The sequence below is a fragment of the Parasteatoda tepidariorum genome, chromosome 1 (genome assembly GCF_043381705.1).
Source record: "Parasteatoda tepidariorum isolate YZ-2023 chromosome 1, CAS_Ptep_4.0, whole genome shotgun sequence".
Taxonomy (NCBI): Eukaryota; Metazoa; Arthropoda; class Arachnida; order Araneae; family Theridiidae; genus Parasteatoda; species Parasteatoda tepidariorum.
In genome coordinates this window covers 64,699,735-64,727,397 of record NC_092204.1, presented here as the reverse complement: position 1 = coordinate 64,727,397, position 27,663 = coordinate 64,699,735, and the positions used below count along the sequence as shown (strand labels likewise).

Sequence of the window (27,663 nt, the reverse complement as noted above, 5' to 3'; positions counted from 1 at the left end):
TTTATTTTGAAAATGGGAGAAATTTCCAAAAGTTCAGTTCGATCGAGATTTCTGGTAAGGATTCGAGGGCCCTCTGAGCTTGAGGGCCCCGGGGCATTGCCCCGCCTAGCCCCTTGGTAGCTACGCCACTGCTCGGAAGTCTTTCGACGAATTGTAACCCCTAGCGCTATCTGTGCCTAGCTTTGCTTGGTCACCCATCCAAGTGATTTTTCAGAAGCAGTGAGAATGGCCCTTAAGTCTTAGTGTAAGTGAGCCTTTGTCTTATTGCTTGTACGAATGTTCAGAAAATATCTGGCAACATAAGCCGAACGTCAAAAACAGAACGATAAATGCGGTGTGAAAGCCGCTGAGTTTCGATGTTTCAATATTTATTTAACTTAATTTAACGTGTCATGTTTCTTACAGTTTAATTTTTTTTACTAATTTTGCTTCTTGTGTTGGTTTTCATATTAAATTTTAACTGGTTAGGTGAAAAAATTGAATTTTCAAGATGTTTGCATAAGTTGACATTATATTCGTCGTCTGTTTGAAAATTTATATTTTGATAGGGCTTAAAATTACTTGTTTTGTTGGTAATTGTAAATTATTTTTTTCAAAAGAAAACTTCATAGTTTTTATTTAATGTTAATTATGTGGTATTTTTACGAAACTCTAAACAAACAATAATTACGTTTATTATATAAAGAGATGTTCTTATCACTGCCTGATTGTTTCGTTAAAAAATATTTAGTCCATGGCCTTGCGTGGGAGTGGCTATGATTTTTACCTTATGAATTTTTTCCATTATGTAATGTCTTATAGTTCCTAGTACTATTAGTTGTCTGGTTGTTGCCGAATCTTAGCAATTTTTTTTGCTCAGATGCACATATGGATATCTGCTCTTATATGCCTCTTATTCATGCTCTATATATCTTCTTCAGATAAGCTAGTGTGAAGTTGTTTTTATTAATATTAAAAATGTGTTTTATGGATTTTTGTCTAAGCAAATAGTTTTATAATATTGCTTTAATTTTATTTTTCATTCTAACTGAATACCTTTGTAAGAACAAGTATCCAAGTACTGATATTCAAGTGGTGTAGTCCGTTAAGGTGGTTGTCTCACTGTTAGAGTAGAGCTAGGGCTACTGTGCTTGATCCACACAACAGCTGTAATTTGCTTGATAAATTTATTGTGTTTAAAAGTCATATCTTGTTTACATGGAGTGGAAGCTTGATATGAGGATACTAAGTCATGTTGTCTTAACAGATAAAAATTATGTGTTTTTCTGATCATAGTCATTAAAAAAATTGAACCTTGAAGACAAGGCTAAGTATTTAACCTTGGTTGGGTGTTATGTGTATTGTATCATTCTATTAGAACATGGTTCATGTACGCAACATACGCAACTCTTTTTAAGTCTAAATTTGAAATTTTGATTTCTATTCTTGTTTGATGTATAGTTATTATATTTGAGAAAATAAAATCTTTGGTGTAATTGTGATTTTTTTTAAAAAAAATCACAGCAAAACATAAAACTATTTAAATTAAAGTAAGGATTGTTGGATAATTAAACATTTATTTTGAAATTGTGTTGTATATGTTATGATTTGCTACTAAAAGAGAACTTTAAAAGTGTCACAATTAATAAGAATCTGTGATAAAAGATATTCAATTTCTATTAGCTCTATTTCTTCTCCTTCATTATCTTGTCATTGAAAGGCCTGTTCTAAAAAGTGGAATATCGGCCAAGTGTTAATTTCTAAAGAAAAAATGAACCCAATAGATAAGTTAATAGTTTGTATATTCATTCTCAGACATTTCAGTACGTTGAAATGATCTGAATCGAAGAAACAAAAAACTATTAAGGAGTTATTTTTGTGAGTAGTTAAGCAAGGGTACATAACCATTTTTAGATAGTTGTAATCCAGCATATATAAATCATTATTTAGTTATACATATAGGAATGAAGAATAATCTTAAAAATTGATTATGATTATATTTAAAAGTAATGTGAATTATTATATATGTATAATTGATTATTTTACTTGTCAGAATGAAATTTTTTTTATGTAAATAGATCTAATCAGTTTTAATCTAAATAGATCTAATCAGTTTTAATCTAAATAGATCTAATCGTTCCGAAATGTAAAGTTTCATGAAAAATTTAACATGTAGAGAAACTAATAATTTTTAATGTAATCATTGTAAAAAATTTTTTTTTTCTTAACAGTGTTCCCAAGTTAAATGGATTTTGACTTTAAAGTGAGAACATCTAATGAACGAGCTAAAGTTGAAGATTTGTTTGAATATGAAGGCTGTAAAGTTGGAAGAGGAACTTATGGTCATGTCTATAAAGCAAGAAGAAAAGATGGGTTAGCATATAATAATAAAAAGTATTATTATTCTACATATTTGCTATTTTTTTTTAAGATTAGTTACAAATAAATCTTTTTCACGTATAAGAAAGAGACAAACCTTGTGAATTAATTTTCTGTTTATTATAACCAGAGTTAGTAAAAATGAAAAACCTACAAACACAAAATTTCAATTAAAAAAACTTTCTTTAAGCATTGATCAACTCTTGCAACTAGTTTCAATCTGTTTGCTTCCACCTCATTTTTGCAAAATTTGTCTGAGAATAAACCTTTTTTAAGAATGTTTAAATTTTTTTTAACTTTATATTTATTCAAACTATAGGGATGAGTTTTGTAGAAAACCGAAAAAACTAAAAATAGAAATCCAGAAATGTTAAGTGCAAAATCACTTAAAATAATTGGAAAAAAAACTGAAATTTAATTTTAGGCATTTAATTTTAAATAGTGTAAATACGAATCTCTGTTTAAGCTTATAATAGTTTTATATGCTTCTCTATGTTTGAGATAACATTGCATGAATCTCAATGTTTGATTTTAAAATCTCATGAATAGGAATCTCAATCTTTGATTTTAAAATAGCATAGATACGAATCTCGACATTTAATGTTAAAATCGCTTTAATACATATCTCTATGTTTGATTGTAACTGTGAATGCGAATCTTGATGTTTGATTTTAAAAACGCATGATTTCAAATTTCAGTGTATTTTTAAATCACTTGAACACCAATCTTAAAAGAGGCATTGTGTGAATACAAGGCGTGATATGAAATCGTGCGAATACAAGGCGTGATATGAAATCGTGTGAATACAAGACGTGATATTAAATCGTGTGAATACAAGACGTGATATTAAATCGCGCGAATACAAAACTATATTAAATCGCGCTTACATAGGTAGGAAAAAGCATAAAAACTATTTCGTTGTGTAGTAATAGTAAAAACTTTCCAAGAAGGGCATTCGTGTAAATGATAGCGGTTCTGACTATAGAGATAAAGCAGGTTTTTTTTTTTTAAAAAAAAAGTCATTTGTAGCTAAATTTTAATATTTTTTGCCTGCTTCAAAAGTACAGAATCTTATGCTAAGCGAGCATTCTCTGTAAGATTCTTTACCGTATTCAGTTAAAAAAATATGTTTCTGACGCATATGTTAAATAACTTGTTATAAAACATTAGCAGTATTCTCTCGTTTGTCACGGTTACCGGTAAAAAGCCATTTTCAAGTTCTTTTTATTATTTTTGTTGGATTCAATTTTGATTTTCTTTATAAAGCTCAAATGAAAAAGTTTTAAGTACTAAGGACCTTATTTTAAAAAACTGCTGTAAAGTACTTATTAAGATTGGGATATTTCATCATTTTAGAGTAAAGTTTTTCTAGTGTATTTTTTATTTTTCGAAAATATTAGTCAGGGATGTAAATTTTAAAAAAAATTGAGTGACTAGTTCAAAAATTTTATTAGGCCAAATGTATTTCCACTTGTTTGTTCTCTTAAAATATTTAAAAAAAAAAAGTTTATAAAGAGAATTTAAAGAAATAGCAATACAGAGAACGATATCTTAGACTTTCATGCCAGACAATTTAAATTGAAATATTTTTACTAGTCTATGTTAATTTTTTTTCTTGTTCTACAATACATTATTACTACAAAAGGTGTTTATTTTTAAAAAAATGCTGTCTAGTTAACAGCAAACTGTTGTCGTTATGAATTTTGAAACTTGGTAAGAATAAATATTTTTGTTTTCTTAACAGAATGTAGCAAATCATGGTTTCTGTCATCCCATTTTCAATTCATTTTTCAGGTCATCAGTCATCTTTAGGTTGACTGACTTCTTTTTGTATTTAAAAATTTGTATTATAAAAATTCTTATTTAGCACAGATTTTGTTGTAAATTATTATGTAAAAATTTTATAAAATATTTATTTTAGGTCTGATCCGAAAGATTATGCATTAAAGCAGATTGAAGGCACTGGAATATCCATGTCTGCATGCCGTGAAATAGCTGTAAGGAAAAACTTTCTGAAATTTTCTTTGTTATAACTTGATTTATTTAGAATATCATTAGTATTAGTTAATGTTTTATGTTTTTCATTACTCCTGTTAATGCACTTAATTTTTAGGTGATTGGTAATATTAATTTTTTAAGGAGAAAATGGAAAATATCAGAAATTTAAATATAATTAAATTAAAATTTTAAGTATTTTTAATTTGAACTTTTTAATATCTAGTCCCTTGGCATAAAAGATGTTAGTTTAGCATGCTAATGTTATACTTCTTGTTAGTTATTGAAAATTTTATTTTAAAACTTTTAAATGTATTAAGTTCAATAAAGCTCATCTTAAACCCATTACAAGTGAGGCTAAATGTGTAAAAATGTATTATTTGTTCAAATAAAAGCCAGAATCATAATTTAAACTAATTTTTAAAAATGTCCTATGTTTCCCGTATTAATACTTGTATTAAAATACTCATCCCAACAAGTAATATGTACACTTCATGGCCAGTTATTCTAATTAATTCTCATAAGTTTTTAGTATGTTTGAATTTTGTTCAATCTATTTTTTAAATGTTTATTTGTTTTCTTTACAGCTTCTTAGAGAACTAAAGCATCCTAATGTGATAATTCTTCAAAGGGTGTTTTTATCTCACACTGATAGAAAAGTCTTTTTATTGTTCGATTATGCAGAACATGATTTATGGGTATAATTTTTTTTTTTATATAAATATATGTGCATGTTCGTACGAAGTAAATTTTCTGCCCAGAATTAATTGTAATTAATTTTTAATATGATTGATTTTCAGATTTATTAAGCTTTATTCTCATTTATTTTTTCTCATAAGTGACTGGTAGATACAGTTTATATAAAAAAAAAATTTTTAAACCTTGTAACTAATCTAATGGTCATTTTTTTCACACATTCAATGCAAGCATATCTTAAATATGCTAAGTTAAATCAGACTCAAAAACATTCAAATTTGGTCCTCTCGATGTTAAATTTTTCTACTATGTGCATTTCATCATATCTCTGAGACTATTTACATGAATCAAAAAGTTTTTTTGCGCAATTATAAAGCTCTTCATTCCAAGTATGTATTTTGAAAACAGCTAATTTGCAAAATTAATTATTAATTTTATAGTTTTAAATATTGAAAACTAATCTTTTAACAATTATTTGATTTTTTAATCCTAAGGAAATTTTACTTATAAGCTTTAATATTTCTTCTTATTATTTCTTTGAGTGCATAATCTTGATTGTTGCAATTCTAAAATGACAAAATCTAAATTCGTATTACATTATTTAAATAGTTAAAAAAAAAAAAATTAAATGTGAAACTTTTTTAAATTTCATTCCTCAAAGTTATTTGCTAATTTCTTATAAATTTTGTACTATATATTTTTTTTAAAATTTTGCTTAAGGGTATCTAACATTTCCAACATAAAATGTTTCTGATTATTTTTAAAATAACTTCTTGAATTTTTTTCATGGAATTCATTTTTGATAACAGCTTTATAATAGTGTGCACAAAGTAAAACTTACATTAAGGGATTAAAATTTTCAATTATTCTTTTGACCCAACAAGACCTAGCCTAGCCTTTTGCCCTAAGCATCTGGACCATATTTTTTGTAATGGGCTTACTTCCATATTTTGTATTAATAAATTATGAATCTGTCTAAAAAATTTATGTTTAATGCATTTCAAAGTGCATTTTCAACTGATTTAGTAATTGAAATATTGATGTACACTAATTAGCATATTTAAAGGCATGTTTCTTGGAGTTTTAAGATTGCACCTTAAAAAATTCTATTTTTAGATCAAAAGCTCTTAGGTTATAAAGTTTTTTAATGTATATCTTGTATTTTTGTAAATTCAACATCTTTATTGCTTGAATCAAACAGAAATTTCTTAGCTTTCTAATATATATTTGAGTATAAATAAAGGTAAATTATAAAGATAAACCTTTATGTATTAATATGGATATTAATACCCTTTAGAAGTACAATTCACTTATGAACAACATGAAGAAATAACTTTGTTAGAAATTGATATTACTTTTATGAAATTTTTTTCAATTGTATGTCAATAGAATTTAAGTTTATAATTTTATAGTATTTGCTCTTAAGAAAAGTTTTAATTTAAGGTATGAACAATGCATTAAAATTTTCTGGCAGTTACACTTTGACCCACATTAGTAGTTACACACATTAGTTAGTGAAATTCAATATAAAAGTTAAGTATCACTGCAACAGCTCGCTGTGAGTAAGGGGTTTCGTAGAGGTTAAGGATCCACAATTTCGAGACAAACTGCGTCCTTCTAATAATGTAATTGACATTACATACAGGATGCCTATGCGTCCCACATGAGCCCAGGCGAGCTGAAGCTAGTAGAGCTTCAAGGATTGTCCTTTGCAATAACAATTTAGTGCCTTTAACCATTGAGCCTTTGTGGCTCAAAATGCAATGTAGGATACTTAAGTGTCATTCTAACTCTTACTGTTTACGTTGTTTCAAATAATATGCAAACTTTTATTTCTTGCTTGAAAACTTTTTCTGACGAAATTGTTTTACATATTCTGTCGTTCTTTAGCTGTTTTCTGCCTGGAAATTGAGTTAAGGACTCTTTTTCTTTCTCGTTTCAAGAATAATTTTTAAACATAATTTGACACTTTTTTTTTGCACTATTGGAATGTTTTTTGTATAGTTATTTGAATGTTCTTCAAATAGTTTTTTCTTATAATCTTTGAACTGTTTCCTTTTGACTTACCACTTAGAAAAAGTTTTATCAATTGCTGTTTAACTTCGAGACTTCATTTGCCTGTTCTTGAATTTTGATAAATCTAGCAGCTAAAATCAGTCTTTCACTTGCTCGTAGTAGGTTGTGTTTTTTAAACACTTATAGAGAATTTTTTTCTACAAATTTCAGCTGTCAAATAACTTATTTGTTTTGGAAGGTAAAGGTACTTTCATTAACATGCTTAAAATCATTGAAGAAAATGTCTTAAAAATTTTCTTAATATGAAATATAGCTGCATCTGAAGTTGCAATGAAAGATATTTTCTAAATATTCAAAAATGATGTATTTTTCTTTCAGCATATCATAAAATTTCACAGAGCTGCTCTGAAGTTGCAATGAAAGATATTTTCTAAATATTCAAAAATGATATATTTTTCTTTCAGCATATCATAAAATTTCACAGAGCTGCTCTGAAGTTGCAATGAAAGATATTTTCTAAATATTCAAAAATGATGTATTTTTCTTTCAGCATATCATAAAATTTCACAGAGCTGCTCTGAAGTTGCAATGAAAGATATTTTCTAAATATTCAAAAATGATATATTTTTCTTTCAGCATATCATAAAATTTCACAGAGCTGCTCTGAAGTTGCAATGAAAGATATTTTCTAAATATTCAAAAATGATATATTTTTCTTTCAGCATATCATAAAATTTCACAGAGCTGCTCTGAAGTTGCAATGAAAGATATTTTCTAAATATTCAAAAATGATATATTTTTCTTTCAGCATATCATAAAATTTCACAGAGCTGCTCTGAAGTTGCAATGAAAGATATTTTCTAAATATTCAAAAATGATGTATTTTTCTTTCAGCATATCATAAAATTTCACAGAGCTGCTCTGAAGTTGCAATGAAAGATATTTTCTAAATATTCAAAAATGATGTATTTTTCTTTCAGCATATCATAAAATTTCACAGAGCTGCCAAAGCAAATAAAAAGCCTGTAATGGTGCCAAAAGGAATGGTTAAGTCTCTATTATATCAAATTTTAGATGGAATTCATTATTTNTGTTAATAGGTTGCTGATGCACCTGTGCTTTTGCAGTAGCACAATGTTTAGGACCGATCACGTGTCGGCGACAATCATCCAGTCCACCGTGGACAATTGAGAATTCCGAACTACAAATATTGCATTTCGCAAAGCCATCTTTTCCCGATACTAAACAAGGAAACTTTTTAGTATATTCCTCTCTAAACTTTTGATTATTCTTCCTCTTCTTTCGTAATCCATCGTCATTAGAAACTTCCCGATCCTGATTAGATCTTTTCAAATAACGATCCATCACAATAAAATTTAATAATACATACACAACTTATAAACTAACGCGATAAAAGCTGGATGAAAAATAATCTAAAATTTCAAACAAAAACGTATCATTCTTTTAACATCGGAGCAGCAAAATTCAAAGTTGTTTTCAAAAATTTTTATTGAAGTCACTTCACTTCACACGGTGTAAAGCAAAAAACTAACGCAGTTTCTCAAAGACCAGCTGCATTCAGGCAGATTACAATGGCGCCGCCGATGAGTAACCCTTCATAATTGCGTGGTTTCTCCCGACCAAGGCTAACAACTCATGACGTCATTTTCGGCGATACACAATCAGTGACGTCACCACGCTTGAAAGACGACAACAGCGGATGCCGATAGATCGGACAGGCGCTTTCGTTTAATCCGTAGTATTTTACCATTCACCCGTAGCTCCGTAGTTTACCTCCAATTTCCGTAGCAACTACGGAAATTCCGTAGCAGTTGGAGGGTATGAAAATCAGTATTTCACTTGCTCTTTGTAGGTTGTGTTTTTTAAGCACTTATAGAGAATTTTTTTCTACAAATTTTAACTGTCAAATAACTTATTTGTTTTGGTAGGTAAAGGTACTTTCATTAACATGCTTAAAATCATTGAAGAAAATGTCTTAAAAATTTTCTTACTATGAATTATAGTTGCATCTAAAGTTGCAATGAAAGATGTTTTCTAAATATTCAGAAATGATGTATTTTTCTTTCAGCATATCATAAAATTTCACAGAGCTGCTAAAGCAAATAAAAAGCCTGTAATGGTGCCAAAAGGAATGGTTAAGTCTCTATTATATCAAATTTTAGATGGAATTCATTATTTGCATTCCAACTGGGTCTTACATAGGGATCTAGTAAGTATAATTTATTTTCTTTCATTTTGAATGTTTGCTTGTTTTTATCTATGTTTTTCATCATAAGTTTGAACTTTTTCTTAAACAATTAGATTGATTAAATCATATACTAAAATGGCTTTAATAATCATTTAACCTGGGTAAATTTTTTTAATTTTGGTATTAATTTTTTTTAACACATTGTTTCTTTCTTAAATGATTTTTCTAGAAAATGTTTAAATCCTGGTTTAATCAATTTTAAATATGATTTATTGTATTATAAAATTATGTATTTATAGTTCATAATTTTGATATTATTAATTGGCCTCTTTTATTTTACATTTAGTTTTCTTCTTTTTAAGAGCAGTTTATTTTGCACTATTTATTTAAATTTTGCTTTATAATGAAAATAATTTGAAATTATTGGAATGTTTTTCTTCTCTTTTAGAAACCTGCGAATATTCTAGTTATGGGTGAAGGTCCTGAGCGTGGTAGAGTAAAAATAGGTGATTCAAAAATAATATAAAATATTCCTTTGTAGTAGAAACAAGAGTAATAAAATTATCTTATAATGTTTATAATGTCGCATTGCTATCATTTCTATATAAATATTATTTTAATCAATTCTAAGTATTAGTGGTGTTTTTAAGTTGCTTCTATAGTTTGAATCAATAATATGCATTTATTATTGATTTGTTTAATTATAAGTTATGTATAATTGTAAAATAAAGTTATGTTGCAGCTAAAAAGTGTTTCACACTTCGCACAATCTCTATATAAAGCTTCCTAACTTATCCTGATTTGGGGTGTGCACCTTTTTCCATAGTTGTAAAACATTCTGGTTACAGACTCAAAGACTATTAATTTGACCCTTACCAGCACCTACAAATATCTCTTGAACATTTTTTGCCTTTGATCTCTTCCAACATCACACACATGCTTAATAATAAAAACTGAACACATTAACAGCTGTTCTACTGCTGCGGGAACAAAAATTGATGTGCTAAACATCATACTGCATCAATGTCTTCTAGAGATTTGTAGGATATTGCCTTACAGTATGGTGTCGAGTTGGTGCATCAATCTCTACACTGAGGGATACCAAAAGGTGGCAGGTATGAGTCAACCAGGGCTTCCTACAGTGTTAGTGAAGAACAAATTGATCTATCACGTTAGGAAGTGTTATGCAATCCATTGTAATCCTTGGATTTAAGCCTTTTAACTTTGACTTATTTCTAAGCTAGAGGAATCACATAGCAACATTTCCTTCAAAGTTTTTTCAGGCTTTAGATCACTATACTCAAACTATCAACAGAAGATACATTGCTTTAGATATTTTACGACTTTCACATCACTAGCAACAAGTTATACTTAATGCTAGTGACTACCTTTATATGCAGTTAAACTTAGTGAATTGTATCAGTTGTAAATAAATAAGTTCCATTAAAGTTCCAATTCTCATATTTAGTATAATACAGAAGGGAAGTCAGTTAAAAGTTGAAATATCATCATTACTTGTGAAAATAACTTTAATCAATTTCTTATTTTAAAACTATAAAACACTTGTATCTTTTTGGTTTAATTAAAATTTTTTTTCTTGTAGCTGACATGGGTTTTGCTAGGTTATTCAATTCGCCTTTAAAGCCCTTAGCTGATCTGGACCCTGTTGTAGTAACATTTTGGTATCGAGCACCTGAATTACTTTTGGGAGCTAGACATTATACTAAAGCTATAGGTTTGTATAGATATTTTATGTTAGTATTTAATAATTCATATCCAAAATGATAAGATTAATTTCTTCAAATTTTTTTTGTTATCAAAACTATTGAAAGATATTAAGAGGAGTTAAAAATTATGAGAATAAATACCATTCTGTGTGTTTTAATGTAATGAATAAAATGTCTGCATTTTCTTTTAATAAACAAAAATATTTAAGATTTTATTGATAATTCTTAAAAATTCTGATAACTAGTTTTTTACAAAACAATATAGTTCTTACTGATAAATTAAAAAGCAAAAATTAAACAAAAAATTTTCTATATGCCAAGGAATCTAAAAACAAGTTGTTAGATATATTAAAAAAAATTGCCTAAATTAACTCCTGAATATAAACTCCTTTGTATTGGTGATGCCTTTGTTTTATTTAAAATATTTAGTAGAAGCAGGAGACATGCTAGTGATTCAAGTGTTATTCATTCTATATTTAATGTTTTGTTTGAAAAAATAATTCATACATTATAATGCAGCGTGATAACCGTTATAAGGATTTCTTAAAAGACCTGTTACTCTTATGACTTGCCAAATTTTACTCTTTCTGAGGATTATTTTTTAAAATGGTAGTAATATCTGAAGCCAATCCAGATTTTCTTATCAGGGTCTTGTTTCTTATAATATTTTGAAATATAGTTTGAACTTTTGTAAAAGACAATATGGATATTTATTAAAACACATGGTATTTCCGACATATATATATATATATTTTTCAAAACCATACTTATATAAGACTTAAGTGAACATTTAAATACTGAAATATTAAACAAATTTCTCTGTTTTTGGGCTTCTTGGAAAAATTTTTTTGTTAAGTTGTTTGATGTATTTTAATGTGCTTTTGTTAATAACTCACACAATGATTCTCATTTTCTATGAAAATTGGGTACAATTAAAGAATTTTATTCATATATTCCCCCCCCCCTCAACAATCTGTAATTGTTATTACATTATTTCATAGCAGAATATTTTTCAAAAAAAGTTGAGAAATAAAAATTTAGCTATATAAGGAAAAATAGTGTTCGTTAACTTTTAAGATTAACTACCCATTTTTTTCTTTAAAAAATTAAAACTTTAATATTATATTTAAAGTGATTTTGTATCGTTTTTGTACTTTATTACTGTACATTTGTGTGTGCCTAGATTTTTCAAAATCATGAACTATAATCATGAACTCAAATTATCCATAAAACAAAGTTGTTTAAAGTAGATTAATTTTAAATTGCATTGCATACTTAAAATTCCTGTATTAATATTATCTGTGCATAACTAATGTTTATTTGTTTAATTTAGTAGTAGGCATTATGAATGGTTGTGATCACTAACATAGTGATAATTTTCTTTGATTAAAAATTGTATAATATTTAAAATATTAGCTTAGTTGTAGTATGTACTTAAAAAATGTATGGTCTCTGGAATTATTTCTTTCAGTAAGCAGGATGAATGTGTTACTAGTCAATAAGAACTAAACTTATGTATCAGGGTACTACATTTGCATCCCTAGTTTCTACATTACAAACTACATCTTTGGATGCTACATTACAAAGAAACTGCATCCACTTTGTTAAAGATATATCTAGTTTATAAACCATGTTATTCGCAAACAATTCTGGGGGCCACCAACTGATTGTTATTGTGATGCATAATTTTTTCTGTTTATCTAACCAAATATTTATATAGAAAAATGTGTGCACTATGAATCTTGAAATACTTTCAGATATATGGGCTATAGGTTGTATTTTTGCTGAATTATTAACATCCGAACCAATCTTTCACTGCCGACAAGAAGACATCAAAACAAGTAATCCATATCATCATGACCAGTTGGATAGAATATTTAATGTCATGGGTTTCCCTCAAGGTATATTAACAATATTAAAATAGTATTTTTGTATTTAAAAAAATGAAATACTCAATGTATGCCTCATATTCATTGCTTCCAATATATAGTGAAGCCTCCAGGAAAGACTACCTCTACTTACGGCCACTTTTGGGGGGCATATAATTTTTTCTTTGGATTTTATGTTCAGGTTAACCTTTAGGAGAGACCATCAAAACTTCTCCCAGCGATTGGGCAAACCTTTGCATCAAATGCGGAAAGGGACAAATAAGGAAACACAAGAAAATATCAAAATGAAAAAATATTAAGAAAATGAATATATAGTTACAAGTGTATTCAAAATATTTGAATACACTTGTTTCAAGTGTATTCAAAATGCTTGTTTAGAGAGCTCTTTTTAACCATCTCTGAAAGAGAGATCAATAACCTCATGTTGCAGTCAGAGTGCACTAAAGTCTATGCTATCAGTGATTTATTTTTAGAGTTGAAAACTAAATTAGAAAAAAATATTTTAGTAAAGACTAAGCATCTCAAACAAGGAAACCTCTTCTCATTTTTTAAAGCAAAACTAATTTTTATAAAATAAAATTAAATTCAAACTTAAGCAAAGAAAACTTAATTATTTATTTAAAATAATTCTATCCTTTATAATTGGAAAATTTGTTTTTACGTATAATTCTATCAGTAGGGATCTTTTTTATTTGATGCTATATTTTATTCATCAATCCAGCTTTCATGACACCAACACAAGTTACATTTTTGTACCACAAAAATTACACTGAATAAAATAAAATACTGTTGTGAGAGATTACGTATATTCGATTACAGTTTGTAGTCAATAGAGGTAACCTCTAACAACGACCAACCTCCATTGAGGACCAGTTTACGAAATTACTACAAAACTCTGGAACAAAAGGTGTTCGCTCCAGAGAGCTTTCACTGTATATTAAAAGTCTTTAACAAAATGAAGTGATTGAAACTTTAGGGTTTGTAAATTTTTAAAACAGAAAAAAATTCAGGTTGTCAAAATTTCAATACTAGTTACCAAGATCAATAAGGTTAAATGTCACATTAAAGATTTTTAATTTTATTTCCACAAGTTATAAAATTTATTTAATAAATTTTTATTCTGTTATTTCTTGACATTTAACAATATGCTTTTACATTCCAGAAAAAGAATGGGAGGATATTAAAAAAATGCCTGAGCACACTACTTTAATGAAGGATTTCAAGCGCTCAAAGTATGCACTGCATTAAATTATAATTTATTTTTTTAATGTAAAGCCGAGTATGTGTAAGATCAAAAATATCTAGTCTTAATACTTAATGAATAATTTAATTTTAGTGTTTTACATTTTATCACAACATTCTTTTTTAAATTGATTAAAAGTATTTCATTTCTTGTTGGGTATTTTTCTAGCAGAATCGACAGGTCTGTATATTTTTATATATTTTAAGTATCAAGTAGTTTAAGTATTTTTTTTTGTTGTAAATTTAAGTATTTATTTAGATGCATAAAAAATTAAGTAGTAAAGTTTATCCTTTTACATTTTGAGATTAAATCTTTTAATTGAAAATAGTTTATAATACAGGTTTTTTGTATCATTCTTTCTGATCTAAAAATTAAACGCTGTGCGTTTTTTTTTTTTTTGCGAATATCACAGAATTCCTCGTATCCCAAGATCATTGATTTGCGGATTTCCACAATTCAAAAGCTTAGATAATCCGACTAAACTATTTATAATTCCCATTGACGAGACGTTTACATATATGTGTGATTCTTCTGTCAATTTTGCTCTTTTGTTTGGTGGGTTTTTGCCATTTTGAATGTTTGGAATTGTGCCAGAATCTGCTAATATTGTCATTTCGTATTCACACGATTTTAATATCAAACATAGATTTTCACATTTACATGATTTAAAAGTTACACATTGTGATTAGTATTCATACAATTTAAGAATCATACATTGTGATTCTTATTCATGCGAATTAAAAATGCAATATTTTGATTTATATTTATACGCTTTTTAAGCCAAATACCGCGATTCGTATTCACACGTTTTTAAAACCCAATATAACGTTACGTATTCACGTATTTGGAATGTCAAAAATTTATTTTCTTAAAAACAACGCATCACGATTTCTATTCACACAGTCTGAAAATTATACATTGTGATTCCTAATTACGCATTTAAAATACTTCATCGCAATTTGTATTTTCGCGAATTTAAAATACAATATCGTGATTCATATTCACACAATTTTAAAATCTAATATCCCAGATTCTTGTGAGAAGTAAGCTTTTTTGAATTTGTTACTATAAAGGTGTGATATTATTCCTTAGTTGGTAATTTAATTATAAATGCTAGTTCAAAAAATTATGTTAAAAATGAAACGTATTAGGTATATAAATTGGTATCTTGATATCGATTTTTTGAACATAAAATTTTCTGGGTTTTTCACTTCGTGTCTCAATTACCCTTGTAAAACAGACATCATGCATATTTTCATAATCTTGAGTACTTTCTTATCAAACTTTAATATGATTAATCTTATGCTACATAGTCAAAAATAATTTTATTGGAGCTTGCTGATTTTCCAATTTAAATATTAATGGGAAAAATTTTACGGTTATTAGTACTGAGAAAGAGATAGTCTTTTATACTACTAAAACCTTATTTGAATCGCCTAATTATCCGTCGTCTCCCAGATCACTGACCCATCTTGGATAAGTGACTGTATCAAGATATTATGTTTCAGTTTTCTACTACAGTCAGAATAAGGGATATATTTTGGTTCTTTTTGTTTTAAGTATGCATCAGTAATAAGAAGTTTGACTTGGAACCTTCTGAGGAATAGGGGTTTTCTGTATAAAGGAAATAAGGTAGAAAAGAAATAGGGAAAACTGAGCTATTAATGTCGTCGCCAGTCGAATAGAGAAGAATTTTTTAATAAATACTCTGTTTTGATTTGTGTGCTTAGTTTTTTTTTGTGGGTATGAACTTAAGTTTTAATGATATTTTGAAAGGTGACATAGTGAACCACTGATAAAAATTTTAAATATTGTCATATCTTAATAGTTTTTTTTGTTTCATAAATTTGGAAGTGTTTTTGAAAAATCTGAGCATATTAACAGACCAGTGAAAGAGTGTACTAGCTAGTAGAATCTTTTAGCTATTGGTTTCCTATGCAGTATTTCAGACATCACCATAAGATTTGTTAGACCAGTAACTACATTTTTTACCCCTGCATTAATATATAGTGAGCAAAGAAGATTTTAACCCAAATAACTTTTATTATAATATTTTATTTTTTAAACTTAATTAACTTTATCTAATTTAGGGAATCTGACTCTGAAACATACTTTCTCCGGAAAAAAACTGTTCCTTTCTTTTCCCAACAGATTTGATTAGTTGACCTTCATATATATATTTGAATATTTATTCATATAGCTGCAGTCTGGTGCTACACACAAATTATGTGGCATAATTCATGTGTAGTACATTAAAAAAAACATAAATATATCCTTTTTGATCACATTTATGTTTGTTCTTAATGTAAAATTCATGAAAATGCATCCTTTTTTAATGCATTATAAATTATGTTGATTATATACTGAACTTAATAAATGAAGTTTTGTTCACTTATTAATTATATCTTATTTTAGTTATTCTAATTGTTCATTAACGAAGTACATGGAAAAACATAAAGTCAAACCAGATAGCAAAGCTTTCCTTTTGGTAAGTGTATTTATATTTAATTGAGTATGCAAATATTTGTTTATTTTATCAAAGGAAAATCAAAATCATTTAACTTTATAAATTGCAAAGATATTTTAATAATTACAGATGATATATAATCATTATATAAAGTTTAGGTCTTGTCTACTTATTATGTTATAGATAAAAGTTGATTATTTTTAATTCTTGGATAATTCTATTAAATAATTGTTAGTTTTTTAAGCTTAACTAAGAATAAAAGCAGTTCATTACATATTTAACTGTAAAAATTGTTTTAAAAAAAAATAAGGTAGCGACAGTGAGAAAACCAGGCTGAAGAGGAAGAAGTATATCAATCAGGTTATCAATCTGAAAAAATTATCTGAATGTCTGGGAAATTAATTAATTCCTGAAAAGTCTGGGGAAATGAATTAATCTGAGTGCATGTTGCATTAACCCCTTAACTGCCGCGGGCGTATATGTACATCTCGGCCAGACGATGCGCTAACTGCCGCAGGCGTATATAACGCTTTCATGAAGTACGATGCTTTGCATTGCGCTGCTATAAATAGAACTACGCCCCCGCCTTCTGAATGCAGTAAAATGACCTTGAGAGTGTTTGCCAATGTTTGTCATTGAAAGTGTTTGCAATGAATGTATTACAAATTTCGGGGAAGGGGGAATGGGAAAGGGATGTGTTAGAAAAGTTATATCATAATATTTATTGTTTGTGTGTTTCTATTTGAGTAAGGTCGGGTTTATTCTTCTTTCGTTTTCCCGTGTATATTTTCCTGTGTAGAATCCTGCTATCAGTGCAATGAATGTGATGTTGGTTTATGTGTCCAACCATGTTTCAGGATTTATCATACAACAGCTAAGTTTTAACATATTTTATATAGAATTTTTATTCTTTAATTTAAGTTTGGTATTTTTCCTTTTTCTTCTCATGTGAAAGTAAACTGTTTTTAAATTGCAATGCGTTCATCTTCTCCNGCAACACACACACATTCCCCCCCACTAAAACACCGCATAACAAAGCGCACTTGAGCGAAAAACGTTGGCACTGGGGAGTGAATCACGTAAATTTTACTTGGCAGGTAAGGGGTTAAAGTCCATATTATTTAAAAAAAATTTAATCTGGTAATAATTTTTTGATTTTGCAAAATTGAAAAAAATTATGCACCAGCTACAAAAATTAGAGAAATTTGATACTAATTGGAAAAAATCAGTCATTATTTTTTTTCATTCAAAATATTTTTTTTTTAGCATTTATCGCCTCCCTTACTAAGTTTTATAAGAAAATTTGGTATGCTAAAAGTTATAAAACTAAGTTTAAACTGCAAAACTTAGGTAGAATATTCCTCTCATTTACACTATTTCCTAATAACATGAAATTTTTTTAAAGGATCAAAATACCATTATCTGCCATCAGATAAAAGTATAATAAATATTGTTTCTTAGAGACTATTTTCTTCTACAGCAAAATAAAAATTCTTTATCTCACATTTGATTTGTTAAGAGCATGTCATTATAAGATGTGCCATTTTTAGTGGACCAATCAAATCCAATGTTCTTGCAACTTCATACAGTTGATTCTTTTTCAAGAACGAATGTTCTTATTTATCAAAATATGTCACCAAGTCTATGATTCCAGTAAAGCTACGAAACTATAACCTTTTTTTTTAGTAATTCTACAATGTATATCGTAAAAGATAGCACAAATTAACATGTCTCCCTGACGTGTATAACTTTTATAAGCTTTTATACTGTTTTGTTAGCATATTTGTATAATTTGATAACAAAATAAAACTGAACTATATGCAGTTGCAGATGATTACCTAAATCCTGTACCACAATGGTTGTTATGAAATTAAGTTGTTGAGTGATGGTGATTTTAGATATGTAAAATAAGGGACAAAATGCTGGTTCTAAAACTTGTTACATTTTAAATTGCTGGGGTTGTTTCTATGATTTTTACTCTTTTTTTTAAAATTTAGCTTCAAAAACTGCTTCTTATGGATCCTACTAAGCGTATCACTTCAGAACTTGCTATGCAGGATAGTTATTTTCAAGAAGATCCTTTACCAACTCAGGAGTGAGTATTTTTATGTCAATATCTAATTTCGATTACATTTTGTGAATCTTTGCAACAGCTTGTAAATCTTTGCAATTAGTTTTTTCCCTCACCTATTACTAGATGCTATTAAAATTACAAATTTTGCCTAATTAATTTACAATATTTTACACTGATCACTAAAAGTACTGTGATCAAGTAGCTATTATCAGGATTCTAAATGCTGAATTGCTTGCCAAATTATATGCTAGTGTTGATTATTTTCAATCAACAATTTCAAACACAGTTTTACAATTATTGCAAAATAATTTTTTATGTTCTAGGGCCAGATAATTTTTTTTTTACACCCCTAAATTTTTAATCTCAAAATCTATTTAGATATCAAAATTAAGCTTTATTTTTGTAAGTGACATTTGGGATGCCTTTATTCTTTGAATTTTCTCACAATTAAATAACTTTAATTTGCTTTTCTTTGGTGTGATGAATTGTAAAGGTCAAATAAAGTCACTCTGTAAACAATTTTCTTTATATTACATTTGAACATAATGTTTAGAATATGAATGAAATTCAAGTTATAATCAAATATTAGACTGTTATCATTAATTATTTTTCTAACTATTCTTTAACTTTAATTATGATATATTTTAATAATATAATTCATCATAAAATTATCTTGTTTGGACTTGTTATTTACCTGGTAATGTATTAGCAATCTTAAGAGATTTTTTACTGTTTCTAGGTATACAAATTATTTCATTGTATCATTGTATTGTTTTAATAATAAAATTTTTTTATAAAAATTTCAGTGTGTTTTCTGGTTATCATATCCCTTACCCTAAAAGAGAATTTTTAACTGATGATGATCAAGAGGATAAGTCTGATACAAACAAGGTATGTTTTCTTTTTTCAAATCATTTGGTTTATATTTAAATGAGATGCATGATGCATAATAGAATGCTGTTCATTTGAAATTATGGCAACAAAGTTGATTCTATCTTATTCCCATTATTACTGGCAAATTTTATCTAGCAAAATTTATTTATTCTGAAAAATTAATTTTGATACTAGCTTAAAAAATCATTACTTTAAAATTTTGTAAATTTAAAATCTTTATTATTGAACTTAACACATTATTAATAACTTTTTTAAATAATAAAAATGATCAATTCTTACAATAAATGTATAAAAAATAATATAATGATTTATTTCTTATTATGTTTGAGAATTCTAGTTAAAATAGTTCACAATAAAAAATTTATTAAATAATATTTTTTAAAAAATTATCATATCTACTTATATTCTAAATAAAATTATATTTATTTTAAAACCTGTAAATTTAACATGGTGTTACTTTTAATAACTTATTTAATATGCTACTTTATTGATTGTAGCTTTAATTTACTATTTTTTGTTGCATAAATTAATTTTTTAATTTACTTTAGTTTGGTTTTCTAAAGACTTATGTTCAAAACTGTATTTTAAATATCAATTTTATTTTCTATACGCTTTAAAAAGTACATTTTTAAAATACATGAAATTGGTTCACTTTTGTTTCTAATTTAAGTTTACTTGGTAAAGAATTATTGTATTTATCTCATTTTTTCTGTTGTATTTTTATTTAGCAATACAAATTTTAAATTCACTATACCAATAAATATTTTTTTTCAAAGTATGCAAATTATAATCTAATTTTGTATGCATTTAAAAATAATAATTTAGTATATTTTACACTTTAATGTATATATTTTGTGCATCACTTACTAACAATTTTTCAAGTTTTATCTAATATCTTGTGAAGTTTATAACTTCATCTTATAAGCTCTCATTTTGACTCACCTCGTAAATTTACTTACTTTTCTCACAACTTCTCAATGTAAATTTTGACTTGCAATTTCAAGAATGTTTGTTGTTTGTTCAGAACTTACTCTTAAGTTTCAAACTTTGCCTGAAAATTTCATCACATTCACAACTTCACTTTGAAGACTTTGAATTTTCCCCAACTTTGTGATCTCTTCTTACATCCTCAGTTTTAATTTCACATCGCTTGTGAAACAAAAGTTCCTGATTTGTGGAAATTTTTTATTGTGATTTTCAGCATTTGATATTGATTTTTTAAAATTAAGTTTTTTACCTCGGGATTTTCAGAACTCTGCCTTCCATTTGCGTGGGTCCATGGATAAGATGATGAAGGTTAGATCTTTGCTTTTTACATATTTTGTTCATTTTTTTTATGTTTTAGTTAATCTCTGTATATTATTTTTTTATGAAGTTGCTTTTATTTTTAATAACTTATTACTCATATTTCAGTTTTTGACTTTTTAGGCCGACCTGGCCGAAAACTACTGGCCAGTAGGCCAGCATTTTTTATGTGAAAAATTGGAGTTAAATTACTTATGTTCAACGTTTTATTAGCCAACATTGCACAAACAAACAAAACACTCAATGTGACTGGGTTCTCTATTTAAATCTATGCAGTTTTTAGAATGTGTTGCAATTCTTCAGATTTGATCTGGCATGTTCTTTTAAAGCTGGTGAACTGGTGAGCACCAGAACTGCAAAAAAACTGTTATTACTAAATTATGATTTACCATTGAACTTTTTTAACAGGAAAGACGCAGGGAATACTTTCACATTAAAAACAGTATGGTATTGGCTCAGATTTTTTTGTTTTTGTATGTTTAAAACTCTTACATTTTATATTAACTATGCATAATATAAAATTCCTATTGCAAGTATAGTACAGTAGGATGTGTATGTGTCTAAATATTTTATTTTCTATAAAAATGTTTTTTTTCTTGTAATCTTATTACAAATCGTTCATATTTTTATATAGTTTCCTGAAAAAATGCAATTAATTAGGATGTTAAATAGCTGATTATACTTATAAGTGAAAGAAATAACAAAAGATATTAGTCTAAGTAAAGCTAGTAAAACAAGTGTTTCGAAAAATAAAATAATTATCTCAGTATATGTTAAATGAATTCAAAAAGGGAAGAAAAATGTTAGTCCATAATGTTGGTTCATATATCTTTATTTATAAAAATAGGTGAATCTATTTTTCAAATACTCATTATCTTAGAGAGAAATTGATTACTTCTATTGAACAAAAGTATATGATTTTTAGGGTACTGTATTTTTACTCTAGGCTATAATGTCAGCATCGGAGTTAGGCAAAATTTTGGGTAAAAAGAATTTGTGTCATGAAGTTGTTAGAAACATGTCGACTTAAGACACCAGTATTTGTTGGACAGTTTGAATTTGAAATGAAGTTAAAGTGAATTGAAAAAAATTTTAATGACAAACTGTGTTATTTTTATTTATGGCGGTATACATTAATAAATATTTAGTTATTTTATTGAGATAATAATAAAGAAATGGCGAAAAAAACTAGTTTGCTAGACACTGAGATCTTGCTGGATATATATGTAACCCAGAATTTTTTTTGGTGGCAAAGAAATTCAAAAGGCAAAAAAAGTATAAATTACACTAAGAGTTGAATTATAATCAGAACAGTTACAGTATTCAAAATGGGATAGTTAAACTGCAGACATTGCAACTAAGTCTCTGCCATCCTCTTCCAATGATAAATTAGAATTTGAGAAATAATAAGATAATATTGAAAAGCCTAAGACAAAGCAAATGAAAATAAAGAAACAATAGCCCTTAGAAATAAAAATGAAAAATTTAAAACGAAATTTCTACATAACCCTTAAAGAATTAAAGAAATATTGCTCTTGCTAGACCCTTTTTAGAACTTATTCAAATAAATCTATTCTGAAAAGATAAAAGAAGTAGCCATTACAGTAAAATAGGGGTGCACAACCTGCGGCCCGCGGGCCAAATGCGGCCCTTCGACTACTGAAGTGCGGCCCGCGAGAGTTTCTAAACACAATAAAAAATTTTTAAAAAATGGCAATTTTTAATCGCGCTTTGAAGTCATCACGTTTTGACACAATCAATTTTAACAGATTCTTTAGTAAATGTACGTTTAACGCGCTTTCTTGAAGCCGAATTTATGGTAAATATAAATGATTTTTTTTAAACAGTTATTTCCGCTTTTCTACGTGACTTTGAAAATTCCGAATTTTTATAACGACGCGAGTTTCAGATCGCAAATTTAAATAATCACTTTTTGGGCACTTTATTTGTGACGATTTCATCTTAAATCTANAAAAAAAAAAAAAAAGTATAAGTTTTTTTATTTTTGAATGAATTCTAATAATGGAGCACTACTAAGTTATTGATATTACTAAGTTTATTAATAAAAAAATGGAACGCTATTGTTTAAATAAACATATCACATTTGTCATGTAAACATATTACATGTCTAAATACATGTGCGGCCCTTCGTTAGCCAACCTGCTGTGCAAGTGGCCCTTCACTCAAAAAGGTTGTGCACCCCTACAGTAAAAGCTCTTTTTCGTACTCAAGTTAATGTGTAAAGACTATTCTCAGCTCTGAAGTTCATCGAAGAAGATCTTGCCGAAAGAAATTACTAATGTCAGTTTTTCCATTTCATAGTAAATGCTAATTATTAATCTGCTATGCTTTCAATTTTTTTTTCTGTAGCATCTATTACTTTCATAATAGAAAAAAAGAAGCCATAATACATGTTTATTTGTTCACATATATATGAGATAGTCAAATTCTTTTAGTTCAAAATTCCAGGAGTCTGAGTTGATCATTTTTCCTACTGACTCCACAGCCCTGCTTTTACTATATTGATATGAAATTATCTCCTCTAGGGGGTGGAAAGAAAACTTTCTATACATGTTAAAAGTGCAAAAAGGTGCCTATTGTGTCCTACTTTATTAATGAGAATGTTTAATTAATAACCTTTTACAACTCTACTTTTATTTCACATTTGCAATCTGGATGTGATCAACACTGCCACATAAAATATAGAATATTTTTTAAGAAATATATATTCTTGGCAAATAATAGTTTCTTTATCTGTATATGAACATAATTTTTCTGCTTGTTAAAAGTTATACTTTTTCTGAGCCTAAGAAAATTTGAGATCTCCTTATATTAATTCATGGTCACATTATATTTACTTAAAAATTACGTTAACACAACTCCAGGGCATTAATTTATGTTTGATTATGGTGTACAATTATTAGAACTTCTATCATAGCTAAAAACTGTCTACATATTAATTTTCTCAAATAATTTTTCTTTATTGCATTTACACTTGCATGAGCAAAATATTGCAAGACGGAAATTTCATATTTGTATTTTTTGTCTGTGGTATGTGGTAAATATCGCTGATCTGATGGAATTGTCATCTGACAAAATGTGGAACAATTTTTGTCTGACGTAATATTGTGGTGCAAAATTTAATGCCAACAAAATCACATACAGATAAAACATCACTGGTATAAAATTTATTATTTTTGTACTTCTTGCATATGAGTTTAAAAGAGAACTAGGTTATCAATAATCAGAGGTTAGTTGCATACCGATTTCAGCATAACTTTTTATTTTTTAGAATGCATTGTTAAATATATTGTATATTTTTAATCCATTTTATCCATAAAATAACTCTTTCTAGCCTGTATTTATAATTGATACATTGTCATTTGTTAATTAAGGAATAACAAATAATAAAGGAAAGGCAAAATCTATTTCTTTTTCTCAACTTAAAAAATTTATAAAGCTAATTTATTCAAAGTCACTAAAATGTAATTTTTAACCTCAATTTCACGAACCTTGGTTTTCTTATTCTATTGTTAACGTTATGTGTTTGTACTACATTTTTTAACCTCAACATTTACAAAGGTGCTTCAATATAGTTCAGAAGCAAATGTTTGCTTTATGAGCTTGCTTATTTGTACATTACATAGCTTAACACTGGAGATCGACAGACTTGTGTGGCTCTTTTCGTTTTTTTGTTATTAAGGAATTCCAAAAATATTTACCTTCAGTGTAATTTTTTAACTTTTCATAATGACTCTATTTAAGTGCTTACTTAATCATTTAGATTTTTGTGTGTAAAGAAGTGTAAATATTGACATTTATTTCTAGAATAGTGGCAAAGGCCAGTCAGTATTTTGCTGTATTAAGAATAAATGTGTTGCTTTTCTTAATCACTTTATTATATTAAATTATAGTTTTATAAATTATAAAGAGTTCCATGCTCCTGGCATGTCATCAAAAAATGCAGCTTAAACAATAAAACCAGCAGGAAAATATGTGAACAAATATAATAATTCCAAAAAAAGAGAATTAAATACAAGGTAGTAAAAAGAAATCATACTTGTATGCATGCCATATTATCTTTTATAAAGAATAGAAACTCAATTACTAAGTTTTAGTATTATTGAGAAAGTCATAATGCTCCATCAAATCAGTCATATTTGTTAACCAAATAGAAAAAAAAAATCCCATCCAATTCTAATGATCAAGCTTCTACTATACCTTAAAAAAATTTTTTTTTATTATATTTTTAGATTTAAGATAAGAATTTGATATCTACATGCAAAAATCCAAGGACTATATAAAAATTTTTGAAATGGGTATTCAAAAATTTTGTCTTTCTGAGTATGCAAAAAGTTTTTTTAGTGTTAACCTCTTTTTAAAAGTTTTTTTTCATTTTTGTATAACATATTTTACTTAAGTATGGCAAACTCTTTTCTACTATTTGTTGAAATTTTTTTAACTTACAGTTTTAAAGTAACTACTCAGATTTAGTGTTTGTTTTTGGTTTCTTGTAATTTTTTCTTATATTTATAGACTAATGCAAATAATAATCAGGGTAATCAAGATAATAACAATCATGGTCCAAGTGCAAAACGAGTGAGAATGGCTCCTCCTCCACCAACTACTACTTCAGCTGCATCATCACAGGTATGAATGAATTACTGGCTTTTTATCCTTTATTAATAACTTGGCAGTTAATAACTTATTAATAAGGCAGTTATTAATAACTGCCTTCATTTAAAATTGAATTTTTAATACTTAGTTACTTAACCTTTTTGCTTGAAAGTTATAACATTTATTTCTATTAATCTTTTTAAGATTGTTAAATACTGTAAAAAAATAAAAAAATTTTGTAAATTGCTATGAAACTTTAGATTTGCTAAAGAATTTTTCCAAAACGTAGCCTTTTTTTTTAAGCAATATATTGTGCATGAAGTAATATGAAATGAGAAAATTTGGTTTGCAATTATTAATATTAAAGAGGGAAAAATGAGTATATGTCAAGAAAATCAATGATTCTTAAATATTTTTTTTTTGTTTTGAAATTATAATGTAAATTGAAATTATACCTGTATAAAGGAGGGAATAAATGCCTCATTAAGAGTCCAAAAAAAACTTTTCTTAAAAAACTTGCACTTTAAAATGTTATTAACCACAGTTGATAGAGCCGTTGTGGCTCAAGGGATGGAGTACTCGCCTCCCAATGATGTGACTGATTCGAATCCCAGTGATGTCTGCTTGATATTCTGCTCCCGGCTCGCACTAACCACAGTGCTCATGTAAAATGTCCACTGTGGTAGATGGATCATGGGTAGGGCTGCAAGAGCCGACATTCGCAGGAAATTGTGGAAATTACGCAGATTCTAAGCACAAAAAATTTTACTATATAAATTATGTAAAAGACAAATTGCGTAAATAATTAAACAAAATCGAAAAAAAAAACGCAACAAAAGTATTTCTTTTCATTTCAGGCAATATGAATATTATTATTTAATTAAACAGAATTTTGGTACAAAGCATTGTACATAGTCAGATTATTCTCATTTATGCTTCGTCTTTCATCACTTAATACATTGTTATAATTTGCAAACGATCTTTCTGCATCCACGCTGTTTGTAGGCACCGACAAACATCGAATTACCACTTTGGCCAATTTTGGATAGCTTTCAGTCTTTGATTTACAAAACTGGATAAATTTCCCTTCATCAACGTGCAAATCCTTAACCTTTGCTTTGTAAGAATTGAATACACAATTCTTCGTCATCCTCGAACATCGGGATATGTTTAAAGTGGGATATGTTGAAGAATTGTCCTCATTCATAACACTTAAATATTTATATTGTCTGGGATCAAAAACTCGGCATGCTTTAAAAAAGCTTCAGGCTGGCTGTCAAAATCTCTGTTTATCGCTGCTGCATTAAGAAAAATAATTAAAAAAATTTTCTTGACAAAGTCTTAGATCATTTTTGGATTTTAAGTACTCATTTAATTAACTTTCGAATACCTTCAAGAAATTAGACATTTTATTGTAAATAATGTGTGAACTAATTCTTTGTTTTTCAAATAAGGTCAATTTATTCCAAATTAATGGTGCATATGTTTCAATTTCTTTTTAAATCTGTATTCAAATCTGAATCATGACATTCTTCACAAATTGTGCTTAAAACTGAACTACTACTATTTTCTTTCTCCTTATCAAAGCACTCAGCATACATATCCAAATAATTTACATGGAATAAACAAGATTCCAACCAGCTATTCAATCTAGTTTGTACAGGAACCAGTAGTAAAGCAGTTTTTTTTTTTTTTTTTTTTTTTTTTTTTTTTTTNCAATTTCCAATTTTTTTTTTTTTTTTTTTTTTTTTTGTGCCCCTTTCCATCAAAAATGCTTGAAAGCGACCTTAACGTGTAGGGCACTAATACATTGTAGGTGGTTAGAAGTTGAAAAATCATTCTGTAGTTCAAGATTAAGCTCATTTTTTTGATATTTATATTCTTGATTTGTAAATTCTAATATGTTTCCTATTCTTTTTCAGTCCCATATGGGCGGTGGTGTTCAACAATCCCAGTCATCTATGAACTATAATTCGGGAGCTGGGAATCCTCAACAAAGTGGAGCTGGTGGATTTCCTCAACATTTCTAGACAATTTATTCTTATGATAATGATAGTATAACTTAGGACTAATGAAATTAAATCATGCATTTTGTAACTTTATTACACAGTCATATCTCATATTTGTACTGATTCACTAGGCATATAAATAAATGTATAAATTATTTTTCAAA

At 27.6% G+C, this 27,663-nt stretch overlaps 1 protein-coding gene across 4 annotated transcripts; it reads left to right on the top strand.

Moving 5' to 3' along the window:
• The first annotated feature begins 241 nt into the window (after nucleotides 1-241).
• On the top strand, nucleotides 242-27,663 carry LOC107450214 (cyclin-dependent kinase 8). Of its 4 annotated transcripts, none has more exons than XM_043045306.2 (15): nucleotides 242-572; nucleotides 2,211-2,373; nucleotides 4,280-4,355; nucleotides 4,941-5,051; nucleotides 9,155-9,295; nucleotides 9,723-9,780; nucleotides 10,878-11,009; nucleotides 12,759-12,902; nucleotides 14,053-14,122; nucleotides 16,549-16,621; nucleotides 18,598-18,695; nucleotides 19,481-19,565; nucleotides 20,820-20,864; nucleotides 25,410-25,523; nucleotides 27,413-27,663. In XM_043045306.2, the coding sequence occupies exons 2-15, from the start codon at nucleotides 2,225-2,227 to the stop codon at nucleotides 27,518-27,520; spliced, it is 1,404 nt and encodes a 467-aa protein (XP_042901240.1). In that variant the 5' UTR covers nucleotides 242-572; nucleotides 2,211-2,224; the 3' UTR covers nucleotides 27,521-27,663. The 4 variants fall into 4 exon arrangements, with proteins under 4 accessions (XP_042901240.1, XP_042901244.1, XP_042901252.1 ...); XM_043045310.2 differs by having other exon boundaries at nucleotides 293-572; nucleotides 2,211-2,352; XM_043045318.2 differs by lacking the exon at nucleotides 20,820-20,864 and having other exon boundaries at nucleotides 297-572; nucleotides 2,211-2,352.

Bases quoted from the DNA above. Each gene is read 5' to 3' on its own strand.
- LOC107450214 (XM_043045306.2), top strand. From the start codon at position 2,225: ATGGATTTTGACTTTAAAGTGAGAACATCTAATGAACGAGCTAAAGTT. The intron at 5,052-9,154 runs GTATAATTTTTT...TTTTTCTTTCAG, and splicing joins ATGCAGAACATGATTTATGG to CATATCATAAAATTTCACAG. The intron at 25,524-27,412 runs GTATGAATGAAT...ATTCTTTTTCAG, and splicing joins CTTCAGCTGCATCATCACAG to TCCCATATGGGCGGTGGTGT.